At 43.7% G+C, this 22,469-nt stretch overlaps 1 protein-coding gene across 1 annotated transcript in view; it reads right to left on the bottom strand.

Moving 5' to 3' along the window:
- Positions 1–22,469, bottom strand: part of ST3GAL3 (ST3 beta-galactoside alpha-2,3-sialyltransferase 3) — a 364,281-nt gene that overhangs the window by 302,761 nt on the left and 39,051 nt on the right. The window contains exon 2 of the mRNA XM_045026125.1: positions 21,706–21,850. Within this exon, the coding sequence (XP_044882060.1) occupies positions 21,706–21,826 (121 nt within the window). The 5' untranslated portion in view covers positions 21,827–21,850. The remainder of the gene's footprint in view (positions 1–21,705; positions 21,851–22,469) is intronic.

Genomic DNA, 22,469 nt, shown 5'->3' with positions numbered 1-22,469 from the left:
TTACCAGCTATATTCACTACAAGCATTGATACCTGACTGGTGGATTGTCTCCTCAGGTACCATGGATTTATGCAATCTTATTACCATTGCTTCTTGTTGTTCCTCTCATAGAATGTGTGTTGGTAAGCCATCATCCCCACTCACAGCTGTGATGCAGCTCTCATAAGCAATGCTGTTTGTTAAGTGCTGACAGGATATGTTTGCCTCCATAGGGCTGTATGAGAAGACAAGAGGAGTGGCAAATAAATACAAATAGCAGCAGCTTAGGTTTCTCTAGCACCTTCCATCCAAAGATTTCAAATCATCCTTTGAAACAATGCCATGTGATATGTGTGGCACAGCATACTGTAGAGGAGTTTAGTTAATCAAGGAGCAAGACAGTTTTTTTCTATTTTTTAAAACAAGGATGTTGCACAAAACTATTTTGAAAAATTAGGAGTTAAGCACTCAAGTTAGGAAACATCAACTTACCTCTACCTCTTTCTGTGTATGTTTTAATACACAGTCTTTAATTGCATGAAAACATACTATTTCTCAAATACTGAAACACATATAATATATCTTTGTTACTCCTGGGGGAATTCTGCACCACTACATGGGCACAGGATTCACATCCCCCACAGATTTCTTTGCTTCCCCGCAGGAAAATGACTCTCTGACACGGAAGCAAAGGGAACCTGCAAGTGCAGTTACAAACCACTCCCTAGCTGTGCAGGTACATCGTTTCAGGAACCCAGAGCAGCTGACAGAGAGATAAATCACTGCAGGGCTGGGGACACCCCAGCCAGGGGCTCCTACCCTGAGCCAGGATCAGCTGCTAGTCCTGGCTGGGCTGGAGGCAGGGGAGGACAGGACTTCCTCTTCCCCTGCAAGATGTGGCTGGGACTGTGTCAGACCCACCGCCTGTGGGGGGAGGGGTGACTGTGTGGGGAGCTGCTCCCCCATTCACCCAACCCCCATGCATCTGGACCTCCCATACACAGACACTCCCGCCAAGCATCACCCCATACAGCCAGAACCCCCCTAGTCCTCCATTCCCAAACCCCACTGAACCACAACCTCTGCACCTGGAGTCCCCCTGCACCCAGACCTCCCCCACTGAGCTCCCTGCACTCAAACCCCCACCCTGACAAGCCCCACCCCATGCACATTCCTGAGCCCCCACATCCAGACCCCTCCACTGAGCCCCAACTACTTTCATCTAGAAACCCCTACAAAGTCCCTTTGCCCCTGGAACCCCCCACCCCAATGAGCCTCTGTGCATCCAGATCCCTCCATGTCTCAACCCCCCACTGAGCTGTCTGCACCCAGATTGTCACACACAGAATCCTCTCACCCCACACCTGGATCCCCTCCACACTTGGACCCTGCCTGGTTAAGCCTGCCTGCCTCACACCTGGTGCACCTGGCACAGAGGGGCAGGGCCCCAGAGTGTTTCTGGGATAGGCCCAGGCCTTGTGCTGTGTCAGGGTCTGGTGCAGCCTCACCACTGAGTCTGTGTCCCGGGGTAGGGTGTGGGGAGGCTGCAGGGTGATCTCCCACCTTCATACAACCAGTGGCCTGTGCTCCCCACTGCCATGCTGGAGCCCCTGCATTTATTTATTGACAAATAAAACTTGCAGAATTTTAAAATATTGTGCACAGAAATTTTAATTTTTTGGCGCAGAATGCCCTCAGGAGTAATTTGTCACATAACTTTGTACGGATCACCTCATGCATAAATGACATTTGTCCGACGCACATGGTAACAGACTGTAAAAGCTTGTGCCTAAAATTCTATAAAAAGTTTATTATATTGTATTAGCAAAATGTGATCCTGCGATTAGAGACTACCTTTAATGCATGTACACACAGCACACAGAGCTAAAGCAGTATATGCAAATCTAACTTAAGCATTCAGAAGCTGGGAAATGTTCATCTATGTAACATGCTGTTATTTTTAATGGACAATATAAAATACAAGTCAGTTAGCATAGCAATGATGATCTTAACAGTCTCAGTATCTGACTAGTGTTTAAATATGTGATCTGAATGTTCTATTAACTTAGGTTTTTATATTTAATAGTCTGTTGTACATCTACAAAAACATCAAACTAGAATATGTGGAGGATAACAAAAATGTAATAATAAATCATATTTGCAAGTGGTACTGGCCCTTTTAATATCCCAAATAAGACTTCACTAATCAGTAATGGATCATATAGCAGTGCTAGACATACAAAATCTATTGCTGTTTTCATTGCAATGTAAGTAGAACACTACTTATGGTCCACTTGGGATGTCAAGTGTTGAGATTGCGTGGGAAGAACCTTACAAAGCAGAAGGGTCATGACAACTAAATTCATAGTAATTAGTCTTGTAATTATAGCCAAAGCACTAGCAACAGCTATAGTTAAGGTTGTGCGAGTATTTCCATTATAACCTCGTTTTCATTCATCTTTCATGTGATAATTCTAAAGGCTTAATCTGGGCCTGAAAGTGATTTTTTAAAAAGGTTTTAATAAACACAGTTCAATGTTTCTGAGGATAGATGAAAATACACTTTCCCATTATAAAAAAAAAATCTTGCAATTTTTTTTTTTAAAGCTCTACTGCCAAAACAGCTGAAAACTACAAAGGTTAAAAAAAAATCCCAATTTCCAAACACAGTACTTGGGGTATTTTTTTTAATTGTTTTTTAGCAACCTTTACCAAAGTTCTTACTCCTTGTCTAATAGCTGTGGTATTCTACATCATACCACCATCAGCCATTTAGATTGTTACCAACTTTTAGAACACTGTGTATACAGTATTCTGAAATATTGCTATCCTGCATTTGCAACAAAAGTTAGTAGAAGATCTCTGCCCCCAGAAAGCAATTTGGATAAGCTGTTGGTTCTCTGAAGTATGCAGATGTAGCGTTATTGATTATCGGGAATACAGCATGATCTGGCCAGCAGGTCACTAGATCTAGGAGTACTGTGTGACCTTGGGCAAGTCACTTGATCTCCCTATCACTCTGCTTCCCCTCCCTCCCACCCTTTGTCTTGTCTGTTTAGACTGCAAACTCTCGGAGCAGGGACTGTTTCTCAATACATTAGCATAGTGCCTACCATTATGGGGCCACAAACTTGACTGGGGTCTCTAGTCAGTCCTATAATAATATTTATACAGAACTATGAGGTGCTTTTAAACAAATTCATTTCTGATGTAGGGTATAAACAGCAGCAGCTCCAGGCACCAGCACTCCAAGCGCATGCCTGGGGCGGCAAGCCACAGGGGGTGCCCTGCCAATCCCTGTGAGGGCGACAGTCAGGCAGCCTTCGATGGCTTACCTGCGGGACGTCCGCCGGTCCCGTGGATTCAGCGGCAATTTGGCGGCGGGTACACCAAAGCCGCGGGACTGGGGACCTCCCGCAGGCAAGCCGTCGAAGGCTGCCTGACTGCCGTGCTTGGGGCGGCAAAAAAGCTAGAGTCGCCTCAGGGTATAAACAGCTTCTGAAAGCAGTTTCACAAGGTTAAATAGATATTTAACAGGAAATGTCCCTTTAAAGTTAGTCTTAGTATGCAGCAAGTCATTGGTTAAATATTTTCTAAGAAACCCCTCGAGAGCTTTACTTGTTTTAGTGTTAGCACATTTTCACTTTGTGCGTGTTTATTAAAAGTAACCCGTCACACTGTATCCCACTCACTACAGTTGGAAAATAGATCTGCCGCTGCGGGGAGCTCTGAGCCCTTTAAATCCGGCCCCAGCCCGGCCGCCGGAGCTGCGGGCAGAATTCAAAGGGCTCTGGGCGCCCTGCGGATCTCATAGGGTAGACCAGAGACCTGCAACCAGGAAGCCCACCTCACTACAACCCCCGTGGCTAGTGTACTTGAGGCTGCATCCGCTGCGTCCAAAGCCGCCTGTAGGGTAGCTCGGGAGACCAGCTTCCCCTCCTCCACTAATGCGGAGAACTCAGTACGAAAGTCCTGCAGCAGGAGCTCTGCAAACTTAGCCATTGCAGCGCAGATATTACGTGCATATCTGCTTACGATAGCCTGTTGGTTTGCGATGCAGAGCTGTAGTCCCCCCCATTGAACAGACCTTCCTGACGAACAGATCAAGTCTCTTCGCCTCCCTATTTTTCGGGGTGGGATCCTGGAAACCCTGGTGCTCCCGCTGATTGGCTGCATCAACTACCAACAAGTCAGGGGGTGGGTGGGTATAAGTGTTTATACCCCTGTGAAGGGACAAAATAATGCCTTTCATATATTTTGGCCATAGAGGCCAAAGAAGGAGGGGTCTGCCACAGGGATTAAGTCGTTTCAATTATTATCTTTATCAGCAGTAAGGCTACCCACGATGGACCTGAGGGTGCAAGAATGTCCACAACTGGGGCCGATTCCTCCACCACCTCCTCTGCCTGAATACCCAGGCTTTGGGCAGCACAGCGTAGGAGCTGCTGGAGAACCCTATTATCCTCCAGAGCTGGGGCCACTGATGCCCCTGCAACCACTTAGTCTGGCGAGGATGACGAGAGGCCTGGCAGTGGACCCTGCTCACTGCCTTCAGCACCCTTTGGATCTCTCGGCACGCGGTATTCCGTGGGATGCGGTGCCACGGCCACTGGAGGTTGAAGCCTCGGTGCTGCGGTTGGTGCAGGAGCCACTGGATGCGGCAGTGCCAACCTCATCGATGCCGGTGGAGTCGGAGCCAAAGCCATTGCCGATGCCACTGATGGGAGGGTCAGTGCTGGAGCTGTTGTTTGTAACAGCAGGGCTGGCGCTCTGGTCGGCAGTGCCAGTGTTGTCTGCGGTGGGACAAAGGACACTGATGACACCGACTGGGACCTTGGACCTGTCCCTGGCTTTGGTGGTATGCCCAGGGTGTCCAAAAGGGCCACTGAAACTATGGCTGCCACTGCTGAGGCCACGGTGCCGAGTAGTAGTGGTGACTCCGGCAGGATCTGGACCTGCTGAGGCGGTAAGAGTCCGCCTCCGACTCTGGGGTCTCCGAACAGGAAAACCACGGAGGAGCTGTGCCCTGTGCTGCCGGAGAGCGGTGCCGAGAGGCCGGGGATTGGTGCGGCTCTCCTACGTGGATGGGCTGTGGCAGGGAGATGTGCGCTGGGACTGGAGATCGGTGTGCCATCAGCACTGGTTTGCCCCTAGACTGGAAGTGGGGCCGCGCAGTCACCGGCGACTTGTCCCTCCTCTGTGAGGAGGTCGGCACCGAGAGGCACATCAGGTCCTTGGCCACCTCAAACGCCTCCGGCGTAGATGGGAGCTGGTCATCTTGGTGATCCGGGGACCGTGGGGGGTTCAGACTTGACTGGGCTGCAGGGACGAGGTGTTCTGTCCCGAGATACCCATGGACACCACCGCGTCTTTAGACTTTGGCGGGAGGGACTGACCCCTCTCCGGCCTTTTCTTCTTTAGCAGCACTGGGGATTGAGAGCAGTTCCACACCGACAATGGTGTCTTATGGCCCAGGCCGTGGTGGTGCCGAAGGTCCTTAGTCAGCGCCAGAGCACTGCGTAGTGCCGCCTCTATTCGCAGGATTTTAAGTCTCTGCTCCCAGTCTTTAAGGGCTCTGGGTCGGAAACCTTTACAGATCCTGCACCTGTCCTTCTGGTGGCTTTCCTCAAGGCACTGCAGACAGGAAGAGTGAGGGTCATTCTTGGGCATAAACTTGCCACAATCCTCACAGACCTTAAACCCTGGGAACCCAGGCATACTCCGGAGATGAGGAGGAAGAAGTTGTTGGTGGGAAAACCCCCAAACAAAGCTAAACTACCACAACTGTAACTAACGAACTTCTAACTATTTAAACCGTTTGTACAAAAAACTACAGAAGACACTGCCAAAGCACTTGCCATTAGAGCGAGCAATGTTCCAGCTAGCCGTCACTGCAGTAAGAAGGAAATGAGGGGGTGGGGAGCCGGCAGGGTGCTATATTGGGCACCATGAAGGCGCGACTCCAGGGGGCGCCCAGGCCGACCCTACGGATGCTGCTAAGGGAAAAATCATCCAGCTGGCGTGCCCGTGGCACGCACACACTTGGTTGGAATGGATAGGAACAAGCATTCAAAGAACTCCTCTTAGGTTTTGGCCAACCTTAGGTTAGACTTGAACAGTAGCTAGCTAAGCCTGACTTACACTCAACCATTTACCTACTCCTCACAAACCCCTGAAGAATTGCCAGATATTGATAAATGTTCATCCCTGGCCTCAGAATTCCCTCTAGGACACCATGTTTGGCTGCCCCTGACTGAGCCTTGTTCTGCTCTGTGATATATGCTAACAGCTGGCTACAACTCCCTGGTACAATAGTGTGGCAGAGAGGCATCGGTGAATGGCAATGCAGCTATAGAGTTCTAGTGGGCACTGAGAATATGCAAGAGTATTAGACTGAGATAAGCAATCATATTCCCCCATTTTCTTGACATACCTAGGGCAATGTCAATGGCATCTGTCTGAGCAAACCTGAAACTCCTTTCACATATTCTTAGATGTCAGAGACAAAAGGAGACATTTGGTATACTTGCACTGCAATAAAAAAACCCTGGAACTGATTCTCAGAGCCTGGGTCAACTGACTCAGGCTCATAATCTAAGGCTATGTCATTTCACAGTAGATGTTTACCATGGGCTGAAGCCCAAGCTCAGCAATCCTCCCCTGTCATGGGATCTCAGAGCCTGGGCTCCAGCCTGAGGCCAAACATCTACACTGCTATTTTATAGCTCCAAAGCTCAAGCTGACCCAGGCCAGACGCAGCCTTTTATTGCAGCATAGGACACACCCATTGTGATCTTCTCTTCAGATGTTATGTATAAACACCCAGAAAATAAGGACCCCAACTGCTGCAACCTCTCCTCAAAAGGCAGTACAAGCTCTGGCATCTAGCAGTGAGGGCCACAGAGTGTACAAAGGGGAATGATGGTATAGAATTGGATTAGACAACACACAAAATGGCAGAATTTGTTAGGGGTAGGTCAGGTTTGGTGTTGGACACATAACCTTAATTGTATTTCTTGGTTTTCAGAGGGTTATGTTTATCCACTGTCCATGGTCTGTAAGTCCACAAGGGAGCACTAAATAACCTTAACTGCATTAATAAAGTTTTTGGGCAGTTAATCAGTATTTATGTAACCTTTGCCCACAGATCATTAGGAGAATAGTCCATGAGTAACACTATACTTTCCAAAAATAGTCAGCTTTGGGAAGCTTCAACCCTGAAGGAAAATTGTTAGAAAGTTATAAGCAAGTTTAAAAATAATGGTGTAAAATGAAAGCTGCTTTCCAAGTCCTGATTCCAGCATTCACTACTGTAAACATTCGGCTGTAACTGTCCCTCAATTTGAATCCTTCCAGCCTACCAAAGCTCACTACAGAGCGTACTCTTCTCCATCCTGAACTCCCTTAAGTTTCTAAAGAGAAACAAGCAAGACCAGAACTGTTCATCCAGAGACCTGTGATTGGATTCCTTTCTTAGGAGAACCTTCCCAATACACTTTGTTCTTAAATCTTTCTTTTTAATGGATACAGTATTTTTGCAGAATATAGAATGGTGCAGTAAGTAAAACAAGCCATAAAGTTACTAGTGATTTAAGCATTATTAAATAGACAATTACTCAAATTGGTAGCATTCCTAAATAGAACTATCCCCTCTTGCAAAGCTGGGACAGCAATGGTTTCACACTTACAGTACCACAGGGTGGATGCCTGCCATGTGATTTTCAGGAACCTTTAGGAGACTTTGCAAAACTTCTACAGAAACGAATAAAAGCATTAGTAAGCATAAAATATGCATTGGTCATGCTGTTCAGCAATCAAAAATGTACAACAGTAAGAAAATTATACGGACAAATACAAACGCATACAGCTAATTGTTCAAACATTCAACATTTCCTCATTAATATAAGTGTCATTAACTTACATTTCATAGATTCCAGGGCCAAAAGGGACTACTGTGATATAGTCTGATCTCCTGTATAACACAGGCCAGAGAACTGTCCCAAAATAATTCCTATAGCAGAGCTTTTAGAATGATATCCAATCTCGATTTAAAAATTGCCAGTGATGCAGAATCTACCAGAACTCCTTGGTAAACTGCTCCAATGGTCAATTACTCTCACTGTTAAAAATTTAGGCATTTCCAGTCTAAATTTGTCTAGTTTCAACTTCCAGCCATGGGATCACAGTATACCTTCTCTGCTAAATTGAAGTATCCATTGTTAACTATTTGTGCCCCAAGTAGGTATTTATAGATGTGATCAATTCACCCTTTAACATTCTCTGCTAAACTAAATAGACTGAGCTCATTGTATTTAAGGCATATTTTCTAATCCTTTAATCATTTTGTGGCTCTTCTCTGAACCCTCTCCAATACATCAACATCCTTCTTGAATTGTCCACCAAACTTGTAACCTCATCAAATAACAATATGAAATTAGTCTGCTGGGACCTATAGTTCATAAACCCATGATCTGCATTAATTACATTACCCTCCTTTAATTCTTTATTAATCGAGTCCCATATCAGTCACTCCATTATCTTTCCCAGGATCCATGTCAGACCAAAGGCCTATAATTTACTCAGGTCATCCTGTTTACCCTTTTTAAATATTAGCCCAACGTTAGCTTTCTTCCAGTCTTCTGGTACTCCAAGGTTTATTGAAAATCAACATCAACGGTCCAGCAAGCTCCTCAGCCACTTCTTTTAAAACTCTTCAATGCAAGTTATCTTGACCTACTGATTTAAATACATCTAATTTTGGTAGCTGTTGTTTAATATCCTCCTGAGACACCAGAGGACTAGAAAGAGTGTTATCATCCTCTGTCTTTTCCCAAATACAGAACAAATATTTATTGAACAATTCTGCCTTTTCTGCATAATTATTGATAACTCTACCATTTCCATTTAGTAATGGACCAATACCATTATTAGGATACTTTCAGACCAACACCACAGTATTACTGTTTTGACTATTTAAGTTTTGACAAGAATATCAAAAGCACAGATAGGTTTTTTTTATACTTGACATATTGATAGAAATATTATACAATTGAAAAAAGTAAAATGGAGAAAACTTGTAGGACCATACTGTCCATTTTCCAAGGATGTTGTAATAACTCAAGAGAGCAAACCAAACTCAAAAATTCAGACCCAGGAGGTTGTGATGGAATGCACCCCTGGATTCACACCCAACACACTACTATAATAATCTTTTCACAGAAAATGCCTTGTAAAGTATCATTTAAAAACTAGTAACTTGCTGGTCAGTAATATCACGGTGAAATGCATGTAGCAACATTACACGCAAAGGTATGAACATAAGCTGAAATCATGACTAACGTGTGTTTACCACACAAGTCTGAGGAATGGGTAAATCTGTTTCTCAAAAGACCTCTAGCCAGGTGCCATCAAAGCTGATGGACCATCACCTATCATGTAGCCATTCTTTGGTAAAGAAGGGGGACAGGAACAAACAAATTCTGCATCTTAGCAAACAATGGCATGAAACCTCTTTCCCACAAGACTCCACGTCTCCTTTCTCTGAGCTGGAAAGAGCTTTATCTGTGTGTCTTTCTCTGGAAAATACACTTCAAAAAGGTGACAACTATAAAAGTGAGGGGCAAAACCACCCCAAGTTCTCTCTCCCTGTTCATCTCTCTATTTCACCTCAGAGGACAAAAGAAGCCAGCCATTGGACCTCGAAAGCAGATCTTGACCTGAAATTGGGTCAGAAATACTAGCCGAAATATGTGGTAAGAATTTCACCTTGGGCTAGTTTTTTAAGTTTAGTAATAGCATTTTCTCTTTACTTTTCTTGTAACCATTTCTGACTTTAATGTCTTAGTACTTGTATTCACTTAAAACCTCTCTCTTTGTAGTTAAACAAACTTGTTTTATCCTCTAATCAAAACTAATCCAGTGTAGTGAACTGTGGCAGTAACTCCATTTGAAGTGGCAAACTGTTGTATCTTGATCCCCTTAGATGGGCAACAGACCTAATATGTCTGCACTGTCCCATGCTAAACATATGTTTTTTGGGAAAAATCCAGCACTAGGAGTGTGTTAGGATCACTCTGCAAGTGATAACCAAAGCTGGTGGAAGCCAGAGCGTGATAGATGCATGCTGAGAGGCTGCTGGACCACGGCTGTAGCTATACACAGACAATCAGACCAGGTCTACACTACAAACTTACATCGGTATAACAATACTGCTCAGGAGCATGAAAAATCCACACTCCTGAGCAACACAGTTATACCAACCTAACCCCCAGTGTATACAGCACTACGCAGACAGTGTACACAGCTTCTCTTGTTGACATAGTGAATCCACTTCTGTGAGAGGTGGTAGCTATACTGACAGGAGAAGCTCTTCCATCAGCATAGTAGTGTCTTCACTGAAGTTCGACAGCATTTTAAGTGTAGACATGCCCTCAGAGTGTGACCCACATGCTGGCAAGTAGCTTTCTTAAATTGGTTAACCAACAACGATGTTTACATATTTGACCCACTTTTCTACCACTCCTCTTTCCTTAGCCCTCTGCCTGAAAGAGGGCCCTGGAGTGTGCAACCAAACCCTTTCAACAAAAGAGCCACCTGTTGGCACTGCCAAAGGAGTAGCACCAACATCCACTGCAAAGGGACTTGTCAATTTAGAGTCAAAGAGCCAGCAGCGGGGACCGAAGTGATGCCTGTCTCCCCTGGTCAGCATAGTATCAATTACCAGAATGTGTTTTGTCACCATCTGAATAGCCAGGAGATAATGCCTCGATAAAACACCAGTTGATAAGTTTTAACTTCATGTAAAGGTCTTATAAACCTCATTCTTGGCCATTACCTATCATTTAATTTTTTTTTCGCTGTTACACTACCTACATTTATTTTTTCTCATGCTTTTAAAAAATGGCAAAATTAGTACTTCACTGTTCCTGGCTTACCATTGCATGAGAGATCAATTATACTTGGATCAGCTGGCAGAAATTTTCTTGCATTGAGGTTAGTCACTGGATCAATATAACTTTGTCCCTCAACTTGAACTGTGCTCTGAATTCAGAAGTAAGAGCATGTGTCAAGCACTCCATGAAAGCTTTAAGTATCAGCCTGAAGGAGTGAGCCTCTCTCATTTATAGATTGCAAAGGAACAGACCTCTAGGTAAGACAAATATAGTGAAGACATATTCTGATGATAAACAAGTATATGTTGGTTGAGCTCCCCTTGGGAAAACTACGGGGTCCGTTTGTTGCCGTATGCAACCCTCATTAGGGTGAATGTCAGGTTTGCACAGATTTGTTGAAATTCACCCAGGAAAATAGGTTGCCACACAAAGTCCCCCAGTGCAGCAGAACTGTCGTGGTTACACTACATGTGAATGGGTAAGGCGTTTGATACGGTACCGCATAAGGAATTACTGGTTAAATTGGAAAAGATGGGGATCGAAATGAAAATCCAGAGGTGGATAAGGAGCTGGTTAAAGGGGAGACTGCAGAGGGTCATATTGAAGGGTGATCTGTCGGGTTGGAGGGGGGTTACCAGTGGAGTTCCTCAAGGTTCAGTTTTGGGTCCGATTTTATTTAATCTATTTATCGGAACCTCGGAACCAAAAGTAGGAGTGGGCTGATAAAGTTTGCGGATGACACCAAGTTGGGAGGTATTGCCAATTCGGAAAAGGATCAGGATATCCTCCAGGGAGATTTGGATGACCTTGTAAACTGGAGTATTAGTAACAGGATGAAATTCAATAATGAGAAGTGTAAGATTATGCATTTAGGGATGACTAACAAGAATTTTAGTTATAAGCTGGGGACGCACCAGTTAGAAGTAACGGACGAGGAGAAGGACCTAGGAGTCCTGGTTGATCGTAGGATGACTATGAGTAGGCAATGTGATGTGGCCGTTAAAAAAGCTAATGCGGTCTTGGGATGCATTAGGCGAGGTATTTCTAGTAGAGATAAGGAGGTGCTAGTCCCGTTATATAAGGTGTTGGTGAGACCTCATTTGGAGTATTGTGTGCAGTTTTGGTCTCCCATGTTCAAGAAGGATGAATTCAAACTGGAACGGGTACAAAGAAGGGCCACTAGAATGATCCGAGGAATGGAAAGCCTGTCGTATGAAAGGAGACTTGAGGAGCTCGGTTTGTTTTCCTTAACCAAAAGAAGGATAAGAGGAGATATGATTGCACTCTTTAAATATATCAGAGGGATAAATACCAGGGAAGGAGAAGAATTATTTCAGCTCAGTGCTAATGTGGACACGAGGACAAACGGATATAAATTGTCAGTCAGGAAATTTAGGCTTGAAATTAGACGAAGGTTTCTAACCATCAGAGGAGTGCAATTCTGGAACAGCCTACCGAGGGAAACAGTGGGGGCGAAGGACCTCCATGACTTTAAGATTAAGCTGGATAAGTTTATGGAGGGGATGGTATGATAGGATAACAGGTTTAGTCAATAGGTCAATAACATGCCACACTGGTAATTAGTACAAAGGGTCAATATTGGGATATTGTTAGCCTTTTCCAGAGGGTCTGGCTGGAGAGTCTTGCCCACATGCTCGGGGTTCAGCTGATTGCCATATTTGGGGTCGGGAAGGAATTTTCCTCCAGGGTAGATTGGCAGTGGCCCTGGAGGTTTTTCGCCTTCCTCCGAAGCATGGGGCAGGGGTCGCTTGCTGGTGGATTATCTGCTACTTGAAGTCTTTAAATCAAGATTTGGAGCATTCAACAGCAGAGTCAAGGGAGAGAATTAGTTCAGGAGTGGGTGGATCGGCTTATGTGGCCTGCATCTTGCAGGAGGTCAGACTAGATGATCATAATGGTCCCTTCTGATCTTGAATTCTATGATTCTATGAACTGTTCAGTGAGCGCACAGAGGACACTGTACTTCCCGCATGTCACAGAACTGGGTTCCACACTAACTATGCATAGGCCATTACAGAAAGGGGCTTAAGGAATGGGCCAAGGAATGGAAAAAGTCCATGGTTATATGTATCCAGTGGACATGGCAAGGAATATAACTAGACCAGTGTGCAGGAATCGCAGGGTCTGGAACAGCAACTGCAAAGAGGGTATGTATCTGTTCTGGCCACAGGTTGGGATGTTTATTCTGTACCCCCAATTCAACCCACACAGTGTCTCGGTTTCCCCATTTTCCAGATGGGAATAATAATATTGACCTTCCTGTGTAAAACACTGTGATATTTATAAATGAAAAACACTAAATATTGTTGGCTTTTTTATTTGTGTTTTAAAAGGAAATTACCAAAACTAGGTCTAATGGAAATGTTTTTGTGACTGTTTTTGTCTGATTTCCAGTAACAATAATTCCCTGTTGTGAATTTAAACCCCTCACAGTGTTTGCAAAGCTTTTTGTGGGCAGGAGGAAATGTGGTTTATCTAGGGGCCTGATCCAGTAAAGTATTACTCATGTAGCTGTTACTCATGTGAGTGGCCTCATGGAAAGAAGTGGGAGAACTTCATGTCAAGTGAAATTTTGCCTGAGCCCATGTATTTGTAAAGTGCTGTGTAAATTTACAGAGCTGTATGTGTTTCACTGTAATAACCGAGACACTGGAACATTGTGTGTGTGCATGAGAATCTGAAGGTGAACTTGACTGTGCTACTTTAATTGTCCAAGCTAATCCAGTGTAAAATATAAACAACATGAAGGCTGAATAGTTTATAGGACTTTTAAAGTGCTTTGTATTGTTAATACAAGAGGATGATAGTAAAGGGAATGTGAGTTTTTTTTAAAAATATTTTGAGCCTTAGTGTCCTGATTTAAAAAAAAACATTTACTTTGATTTCTAAATTGCGATATTATATTTTACATTCATATGAGACCTTTACAGATGAAGCTCAGTCTGAACATTGAATATTTCAAGCATTTTGCATAAGAGGAAAACATTCTTCCTATCCAAAATTCCCCTCCTCTTTCCAAACTATTGCACAGTGCTCTCTATGCTGTTGGCCTAGCTGGCTGCTGACTTTCTTCCTCAAAGGTGGCTGCATTTCAGTGGTGCATTTATATGTATAGTTTGCAAAGCATGTATTGATCCTTGTAGAAGGAGGCTTGTAGGAATGAACAGATAGGTATTGCAGACATCACCTGAAGACAGATCATCCCTAAGATGGTACTAGCAGTGGGACATTGTGAGCTCTTAGTGGGATAAGGGTTGCCGTGAAAGTATGGAAGTGATGGCACACATCCGCATATTACCTCGATACTGGTGCTGCACATAACAAAATTCATTCCGCACATGAATGGAAAATATTAGCAGGAACACTGATGGGAATTATGGAGGCGCGATAGTAATTGCCATGCTTACAGTTGGGCAACTTTGTGAGAGCACCTTGGAAAAAAAATCAGTTCTAAAGTCTATATGCCTAGGTCTCTTGAAAACTGCTATAACTGTTAAGGGATCGGAGTATATGTCAGGGCTTTGGACCTGTGCTCCGGCTCTGCTCCAGCTCCAGGCAAAAACCTGCAGCTCCACTGCTCCAGAGCTTCTCCGCGCTCCAGCTCCAGCTCAGCGCTCTGCTCCAAAGCCCTGGTATATGTTGGTGGTGCACGTCTTGGATCATTTGGTCAAGGAGCTCCCAAGTTACAGCACCCCAAAATCACCTGCTTTTAATTCTCAAATATTTGGAACCATTTGTCCTTGGACTGCCCCTAAGCTCAAATACTAAACACTATCTAGAACCAATTTAGAAAACAAAATATTTCAAGTTATTGCAGATTTATCTTTTGGAAGGGAAGGGTGAGTGCCAGTCTGAGGAATTTCAGCACTCCACCAGTAATCATCTAGTGCCAAATCCCATCCTGGGACAGGCTGGGGGGCATTATTGTGCGCATGATATAAAGTCTAGTATGGTAGTGTGCCACTGGGCTGATATGAGGGGGACTTGGTACCATGGTAAAAATTACACAAGAAGAGCTGGAGCAATTCTGTGCTGGGAGATGCTCACTGAATTCCTACCAGGTTCACTAGGCATGACAGACTGAGTTTGTGATGGCAAACAAGAACAGGCATGTTCAGTACATGTAATATCTCTACAGGGTGTCCTCATTCAGCTGACAGCACCCACTGAGATAAATGGGCCATTTCACACCTATGCTACACGTAGCAAGTCGCCTGTGCTACAGAAAGGATGTACAGAGTCCCTCCCCCCGCAAAATTAGGCCCAACATAATTCAATATTGGACCTCATTCTGACAAACAAGGAGGTTAGGTGCTGACCTAAGACCAGCAATTACCTAGGCACCAGTGATCGCAATCAATGTACATTTACTTTGCGCAAAGAGAACACAGCACTGACCAATAATATGTATATTTGGAACTCCCAAAGAGCCAGTTTTTCAAGTTTAAAACAACTGTCAGCATAAATGGGAACATTAAATTTAAAGTGGGAAGTGTTAATGAAAACTGGGAGCTATTTAAGGACATCCTACCAGGTACCTAAACATCCATGATTCCATAGACATGAAAAGAAGTTACACTAGACAAGAAGCCATCCTGGTTAAAAGTGGATGTAAAAGCAGTAATAAAATAAGTAAGAATGGAAGAGAGGGGAAGTAAATTGCAGTGAATATAAGTTACAAATTAAAAATGTAGGTGACTTAAGGGAAGCTAAAGGATTCCCTTAAATGAAATATTAATGTCCACAAGAGTTAAAAACAGTCAGAAGAAATTTTTAACAAAATTATTAGGAACAAGAAAAACCCCGTGTCAGGTATAAGTCCATTCCCAGATGCCGACAGTAAAACTGTAAATAGTGATGTAGAAGAGGCTGAAGTATTCAATAGATATTACTGGTCTATCTCTGAAACAAACCAGAAGGATATGTCCATCCCATATGGTATTGCAGGTGGAACAGAAAGTTTACCATATGTAACAAAGGATGATGTGATGCAACATCTGTTAAACACTTTCAGTTCCACAGGCCAGATAACTTACACTCAAGAGTCTTACAAGAACTAGCTGAGGAGCTCTCTGAATCACTAAGGTTAATTTTTAACAAATCTTAGATATCTGGCAAAATTGCAAAGGATTGGAGGGCTGTTAATATGCGTTAAAAAAAAAAAAAAGAGGAGAGAGAGAGGGAGAGCGCGCACAAAAGGGACGACCCAGGGAACTACAGACCAGTTAGCTTGACATCAATCCTGGGTAAGATAATGGAATGGTTAACTCAGGACTTTCAAAGCATTAGAGGCTAAAAATATAATTAATGCCAGTCAGAAGGCAGATTTTGCCAAACAAGCCTGGGTGGTTGTTGGTTTGTTTTGGTTTGTTGGAGGTCTACCTGATAAAAGGCAACTATGTTGATACAGTACACTTGGATTTCTCCTAGGCATTTGACTTAGTTCCACATGACATTTTGATTAAAAAACTTGCATTATATGGAACTAACAAGGCTTACACGTTAGATGGATTAAAATTGGCTCAGTTACAGATCTCAAAATATTGTTGCTAATGGAGAAAACATCAAGGAGCAGGGCATATCTAGCAGGGTCTCTCAGGGATCCGTGCTTGGTCCAACACTATTCAGTTGGGTTTTTTTTAATTAATCCAGATAATTAAATGAAATCTGTACTGGTAATATTTGCAGATGACAAAGATTGGTGGTATTAAATAACAAGGAGGACAGATGGGTTACTGACAGAGTGATCTGAATCACCTTTGCAGATCGTTACAATCCAACAAAACATGTTTTAACAAAGTAATATATCTGGAAACAAAGAATGCAATCTGTATCTATCCAGATGGGAGACTGGCTTGGAAAGCTGTGACTCAGAGAAGGGATTTGAGGTGATTACCTACAATGACCCCTAACATGAGCACTCACTGCAATGCTGTGGCAAAAATGGCTAATGTAGTCCTTGGATGTATAAGGAGGAGATATAAAGTAGAAGTAAGAGATCTTGCCTCTATACTCCTTATTGGTCAGATCAATGCTGGAGTACTGTGCCCTGTTCACTTGAAAAAGGATGTGAAAATACTAGCAAGATTTTGAAAGAGGATCCCAAAAATGATCCAGCGGATGAAAAACAAACCTTACACTGAGGCTTAAGGAACTAAACTTATCACAGAGAAGGTTCAGGGGTGGCCTAATCTCTGTGTATAGGTACTTACACATGGAAAAAGATATATGATAGTGTGGGAGTTTTCAACCTTGCTGACAAAAACATAACAGCTTCCAGCCACTGGATTCTGAAGCTCAACAAACAACCTTGAAACAAGATGCAATCTCCTAACAGTAAACAAAATTCAACATTAGAACAGCTTACCAGGGAAGGTGGTAGATTCAACACCCCTTGGAGTCATTAGGTGTAATTAGATATCTTTCTAAAAGCATGCTTGAATTCAGCTTATGAAATAAATTCTACAGTGTTTGTGTGAAAGAGAGAGAGAGAGAGAGAAGTTTAGACTGGTTAGTCTTGATGGTCCCATCCAGCCTTGGTATCTGTGAATCACACTGTTCATTCCCCTCCTTCACAGGCCATGGGAAAAACAGGAAGCTGTGTGTTGCGCTGAACATACTCATAACACTTGTAGCTCTGCATTAAGACAATAACTATGATCAAATCTCATGCTTCAGATAGATGCCTGCAGGGGTCAGGAAAGATTCCTCCCCGTCATATGGACAATCGGCCTGATATATTCTGGGGTCTGTTTCCCCCGTCTTCCTCTAAAGCATCAGAGATTGGCCACAGCTGGTAATGGGACATGGAACGGACTAGTGCTCTGAGTTCATACATATAATCCTATTTCTTAGATGCCTGGCTGGTGCATCTTGCTCACATACTCAGGGTCCAACTGATCACCAGATTTTGTCTTGGGAAGGAATTCCACCCCCTCACTCCCAGATCAGACTGGCAGGGACCTTGGGAGGACCCTCACCATCACCTTCCTCTACAGCAGTGTTTTTCAACGTTCAAGTCACAACCAAGTATTGGGTCGCAACATGTAAGGCACTGGGTCCCCTTGCTCAGCACCCAGGGACCCTAGTGGCTCTGGTCAGCACCACTGACTGGGACATTAAAAGTCCCATCGGCGGTGCTGCCCAGCTAAGGCAGGCTAGTGCCTACCTGTTCCGATACCTTGCTGTACCCCAAAAGCGGCCAGCAGCGGGTCCAGCTTCTAGACAGGAGGGCCACGGGGCTCTGCGTGCTGCCCCAACCCCGAGCACCAGCTCCACACTCCCATTGGCTGGGAGCTGGGGGGAAGGCAGTGCCTTTGGAAAGAGCCACACAGAGCCACTTGCACACCTCCGCCTAGGAGCCAGACCTGTTGCTGGCCACTTCCAGGGCGCAGCGTGGGCCGCGGTGCCAGGATAGGTGGGAAGCCTGCCTCTGCACCCGGCTGCGCTGTGGACCGGGAGCCACCGGAGGTAAGGCTGCACCCCAACCCTGTGTCCCAATTCCCTGTCCCAGCCCTGAGCCTCCCCAAAACTGGAACCACTTCCTGCACCCCAAACACCTCATCTCTGGCCCCACCCCAGAGCCTGCAGCCCCAGCCCAGAGCCTTGACCCCCTCTTGCACCCCAACCCCCTTCCCCAGTCCAGAGCCCTCTCCCACACCCTGAACCCCTCATTCCCAGACACATCCTGCAATCCTCACCCCTGCACCCCAACCCTCTGCCCCAGCCCTGAGCCCCTCCCACACCCCAAACCTCTCAGCTCCGTTGGGTCACAGGCATCAACAATTTTCTTCAACTAGATCCCCAGGAAAAAAGTTTGAAAACCACTGCTCTACAGCATGGATCCCCTGCTAGGATCACCTAGGCATATTTCACCTAATCAATTCCCTGACATGGCAGGGGCTTCAGTCATTGGTGGCATCTCTCCCATTCTCTGCCTATGGCACTCAATGTTTAGGACCGAAATGCTTTAAAGTCATTGAGCCCAATATAAGGATATTTGGATGAACAGCCCAGAATACACAGCAGGTCAGACTCAATGATCTTACAGTCCCTTCTGGCCTTAAACTAGATGGAACCTTAACTCTGTGTTAAGGAAGCTTTTTGGCCATGCATTCTTCTTTAGCTCAAACGGTACAGCAACTGCTTAGAGAGCAGGTTAAAGCCTAGTATGGCTAGATTCCTTACAGTGTCACCATTCACACTCATCTAACAGGATCACCTAGGCATATTTTACCTAATCAATTCCCAGACGTGGCAGGGGCTTCGGTCATTGGTGGCATCTCTCCTATTCTCTGCACCTTTCACTGTACTCCATACCACTCTATGGCAAGCACAACGTAAGAGTTAAATTCACTAGAATCATGATCTCTGAAGAGAGCACAGATGCATCAGTCATCAGGATTACAGTGAATTTCATGCTGCTGGTAGCACAAAGAATGGAGCAGAATGGCAAGGGAGATGAACACCACACCACAAAAGTTGAAGAGTCATTCAGTCAATCATTCAGTCAGGACAAAAACATTGGTTATAGAAGATGGATAAAGAGTATATAGAATTACTTAAAGAAACAGTATATTTAGGGTGTCAAGTCAAGTACTTAAGTTAGTAAATGTAACCTTAATTCTGCTCTCTCATGTGTATGCTGTACACTCATTAATTACTTGGTAAGGGCACACACTGAATAATAAGGATAAAAAGAATACTGAATGCCTGGGCAACCTTACTTTTGGCATTTCTTAAATTTCAAGTCTTTTGACTTTGCAACCTTAACTTCCTTTTAACAGGTTTTTGTATGTGGTTCCCTAGGGTTTTGTGGGGTGTGTTTTTGTTTTGTTTTTAAACATAAGTTAAACTTCATACTTTTTCTTTCAAAGAATAAGTTGAGAGAGTATTTGGGGGAAAAAAATCAACTATATGCACCACACACACACACTTAGAATCTAAGGGGAACCTGAGGCTTGTCTGGACTTAGGAAAACTTGCATTTTTACACCAGTATCTGTTAGTGCTCCTTTGGGGATCAATAAGACATCATTTGTAATGTTCCTGGTAACATCTTTTGTACTAACAGATAACTCTTTTTCTGCTCTTATCAGTCTGTGAGATCAGTAAGATGCATCTTAAGCAGGATCCTTTTCTGTGTATTTGTACAGCTGCTACTTCATCCTGCATTCATCTCATTGTGTCTGGGCATTATAGGGATATGAAACCTGCTCAGAAAGCAGGCGCTTCAGAAGCTATTCTGCTAGGCTGTGTCCTGTAGCAACCAACAGCATCATGCATTCACATGTTGCATTCCTGGAGATCTGGGATGTCACATGTGCTGACTTAAAAGGCTGAACAAGAAGTTAAGCATTTGTCATTACCACATAAAGAATCATGTTGGAATTAAAAACTTCAGTCATTTTAGCATACCACCCACAAAGCTAAATGAACAAATGACAAAAATGTGCAAAAAAAAAAAATCAAGGAAATTCAGAGCCTAGGCTAACATCTTGTCATGCACCACGTACAGTACAGACAACAGATAGCATAAGCAAATTAAAATCAGATTGTGATCTGTTTGGGTAGGAACCATGTCTTTCAACAGGTTCTGGAAAGCCTCAACACTTTTTGATGCTGTTAAAAAAATAAAGAAGAAAAAGAAGGATGAAGATACACAGCATTCTCAGACTGACAGGCTGTGCCACTGCATTCATTTTAAAACCTCACTCGGCTTGTTCCTTCCATTCAGAATGGAAGCACTTCCCCACAGGTTATTAATAGCAGTAGCTATTAATATTTATATTGTAATAGCACCCAAAGGCCCCAATCAGGACTGAAGCACCATTTGTGCTGGTTGCTGAGCACACACAAAAAGACAATTCCTGCCCAGAAGGTCTTACAATCTAAAGTATCTTCTAACCTACTTGAATAGTAGGTTAAAAACAAACTCAATAACAGCATTCCTGCTGTCTGAATGATGTTATAAGGGAGAGCTGGGTACTTATAGCTCACGGACTCAGTCATCAGACAAGATGCGATAAGAAACCAAGAAAGGTGGAAGTGAGGAGTACCCTGTACTACGGAAATAGCATAGTGAAAAAAACAGTTGCAGACCAAAGTTATATGCAAAGGAACATTAAATAATCAGCATGGATTTGAGTAACTGCTTTCATAACTTAAAAATAAGGACAAGCTTTTTTTCAGTTGGATGGAGGAGACATCCTTCAAGATGACAGATAACTGGTAAGTACTGAAGGTAGTGGAGAAAGGGAAAATGAGAATTGATGTAAGGAAGAAATAAGGAGATGCTGGATAGAGAATGTAGACATCCAGAGATGGAAAGAAGAGCCCACTAAAGACATTCAAAAGCACCTGGAGAGAGAGAGAGCGAGAGCGAGAGCGAGAGAGATCATCTTGCTTTACCTGTTTGCCACAAGCCAAAAAGATTTAAAAAAATACACAGTGAGCAACACTTCATCCCAGAACAGATGCAAATAATTCCAAAGGTCAATTAGTTTGGACAATATAATTAAGGATCCCATTCCACAAAAAAATAATAAAACCTAAAAATGGCAAGCCTATAATTGGTATATTAGATGCATGAACTTTGTTCTTGTACCCATCGATAATCCAAAGCCATGAAGAGGATCTGTAAATAGTTACAAATTCAACCTCTACAATATGCTGAAGCTCCAACAATTGATTGGGTTTATTCCCATCACTCTACTACGTCAAACTTGAAACACACAAAACCCAAAACCACATCATCATGTAACAACTACTTCATGAGCATTTAAAGACGGACTGGCAAGAGTTCCTATACTTACTTGTGTCCTCCCATCTGAGAAGGTGCAGCTTCCATGCAGAGTAATAAAGAAATCCAAGTACCAGAAAGAGACAAAGGGCTAGCAGCAGGTTACGCATAAACACCAACAATCCCATCTTCATACGAAATCTGCTCTTCTACATGACCTGGAGGAGAAAAACAGTTTGAACCTTAAACCATCTAGCTTGCAATTCATTCAAGAGCAAGTGCACTATAAACATGAGAAAGTCAAGAAGCAAGTCAATGTTCTGAGCAATGTAAAACTCATACAAGTTATCCAAATATGATGCCAGTGAAACTAACATTAACATAACTTTGGTCTCAGTCAGTAATGGCCATTCAAAAGAGCCATTAGGACACTACATAACAACAAGAAGCCTGCTCAGTTCACTTTCAATTCACTGTGTGCGCGCAGCCAGCTGACCTCGTAAAATACAGTGTCAGGCTATCATAGCTAAGCAGACCCTAAACAAGCTTCTTCCAAGGGAGGCAGCATAGAAAAGCCCAGACAGTGTCATTAGAAAAACATAACATTCAGAGCATGCAGGAATTCCTGAGAAGTAATAAATAGGGTGTTTGGAATTATAGATTTCAGTTCCCTCAACTCCCCCCATAATCCTGTTACAGGTTCCTTAATTAGCAAAGTGGAAGAAAACTCACTTGGGTGCTTAAATTTTACATCTACTACTCTCACCAGTAGGAGACAGCACAAAACACCATTTCAAGACTTCACCCAATGTCATCCTCAAAGGTGTTAATTAGTTA

The sequence above is a fragment of the Mauremys mutica genome, chromosome 8, assembly GCF_020497125.1.
Source record: "Mauremys mutica isolate MM-2020 ecotype Southern chromosome 8, ASM2049712v1, whole genome shotgun sequence".
Classification (NCBI taxonomy): Eukaryota; Metazoa; Chordata; order Testudines; family Geoemydidae; genus Mauremys; species Mauremys mutica.
The sequence above is the reverse complement of the archived record's forward strand: the minus strand, read 5'-3'. Positions and strand labels throughout refer to the sequence as shown.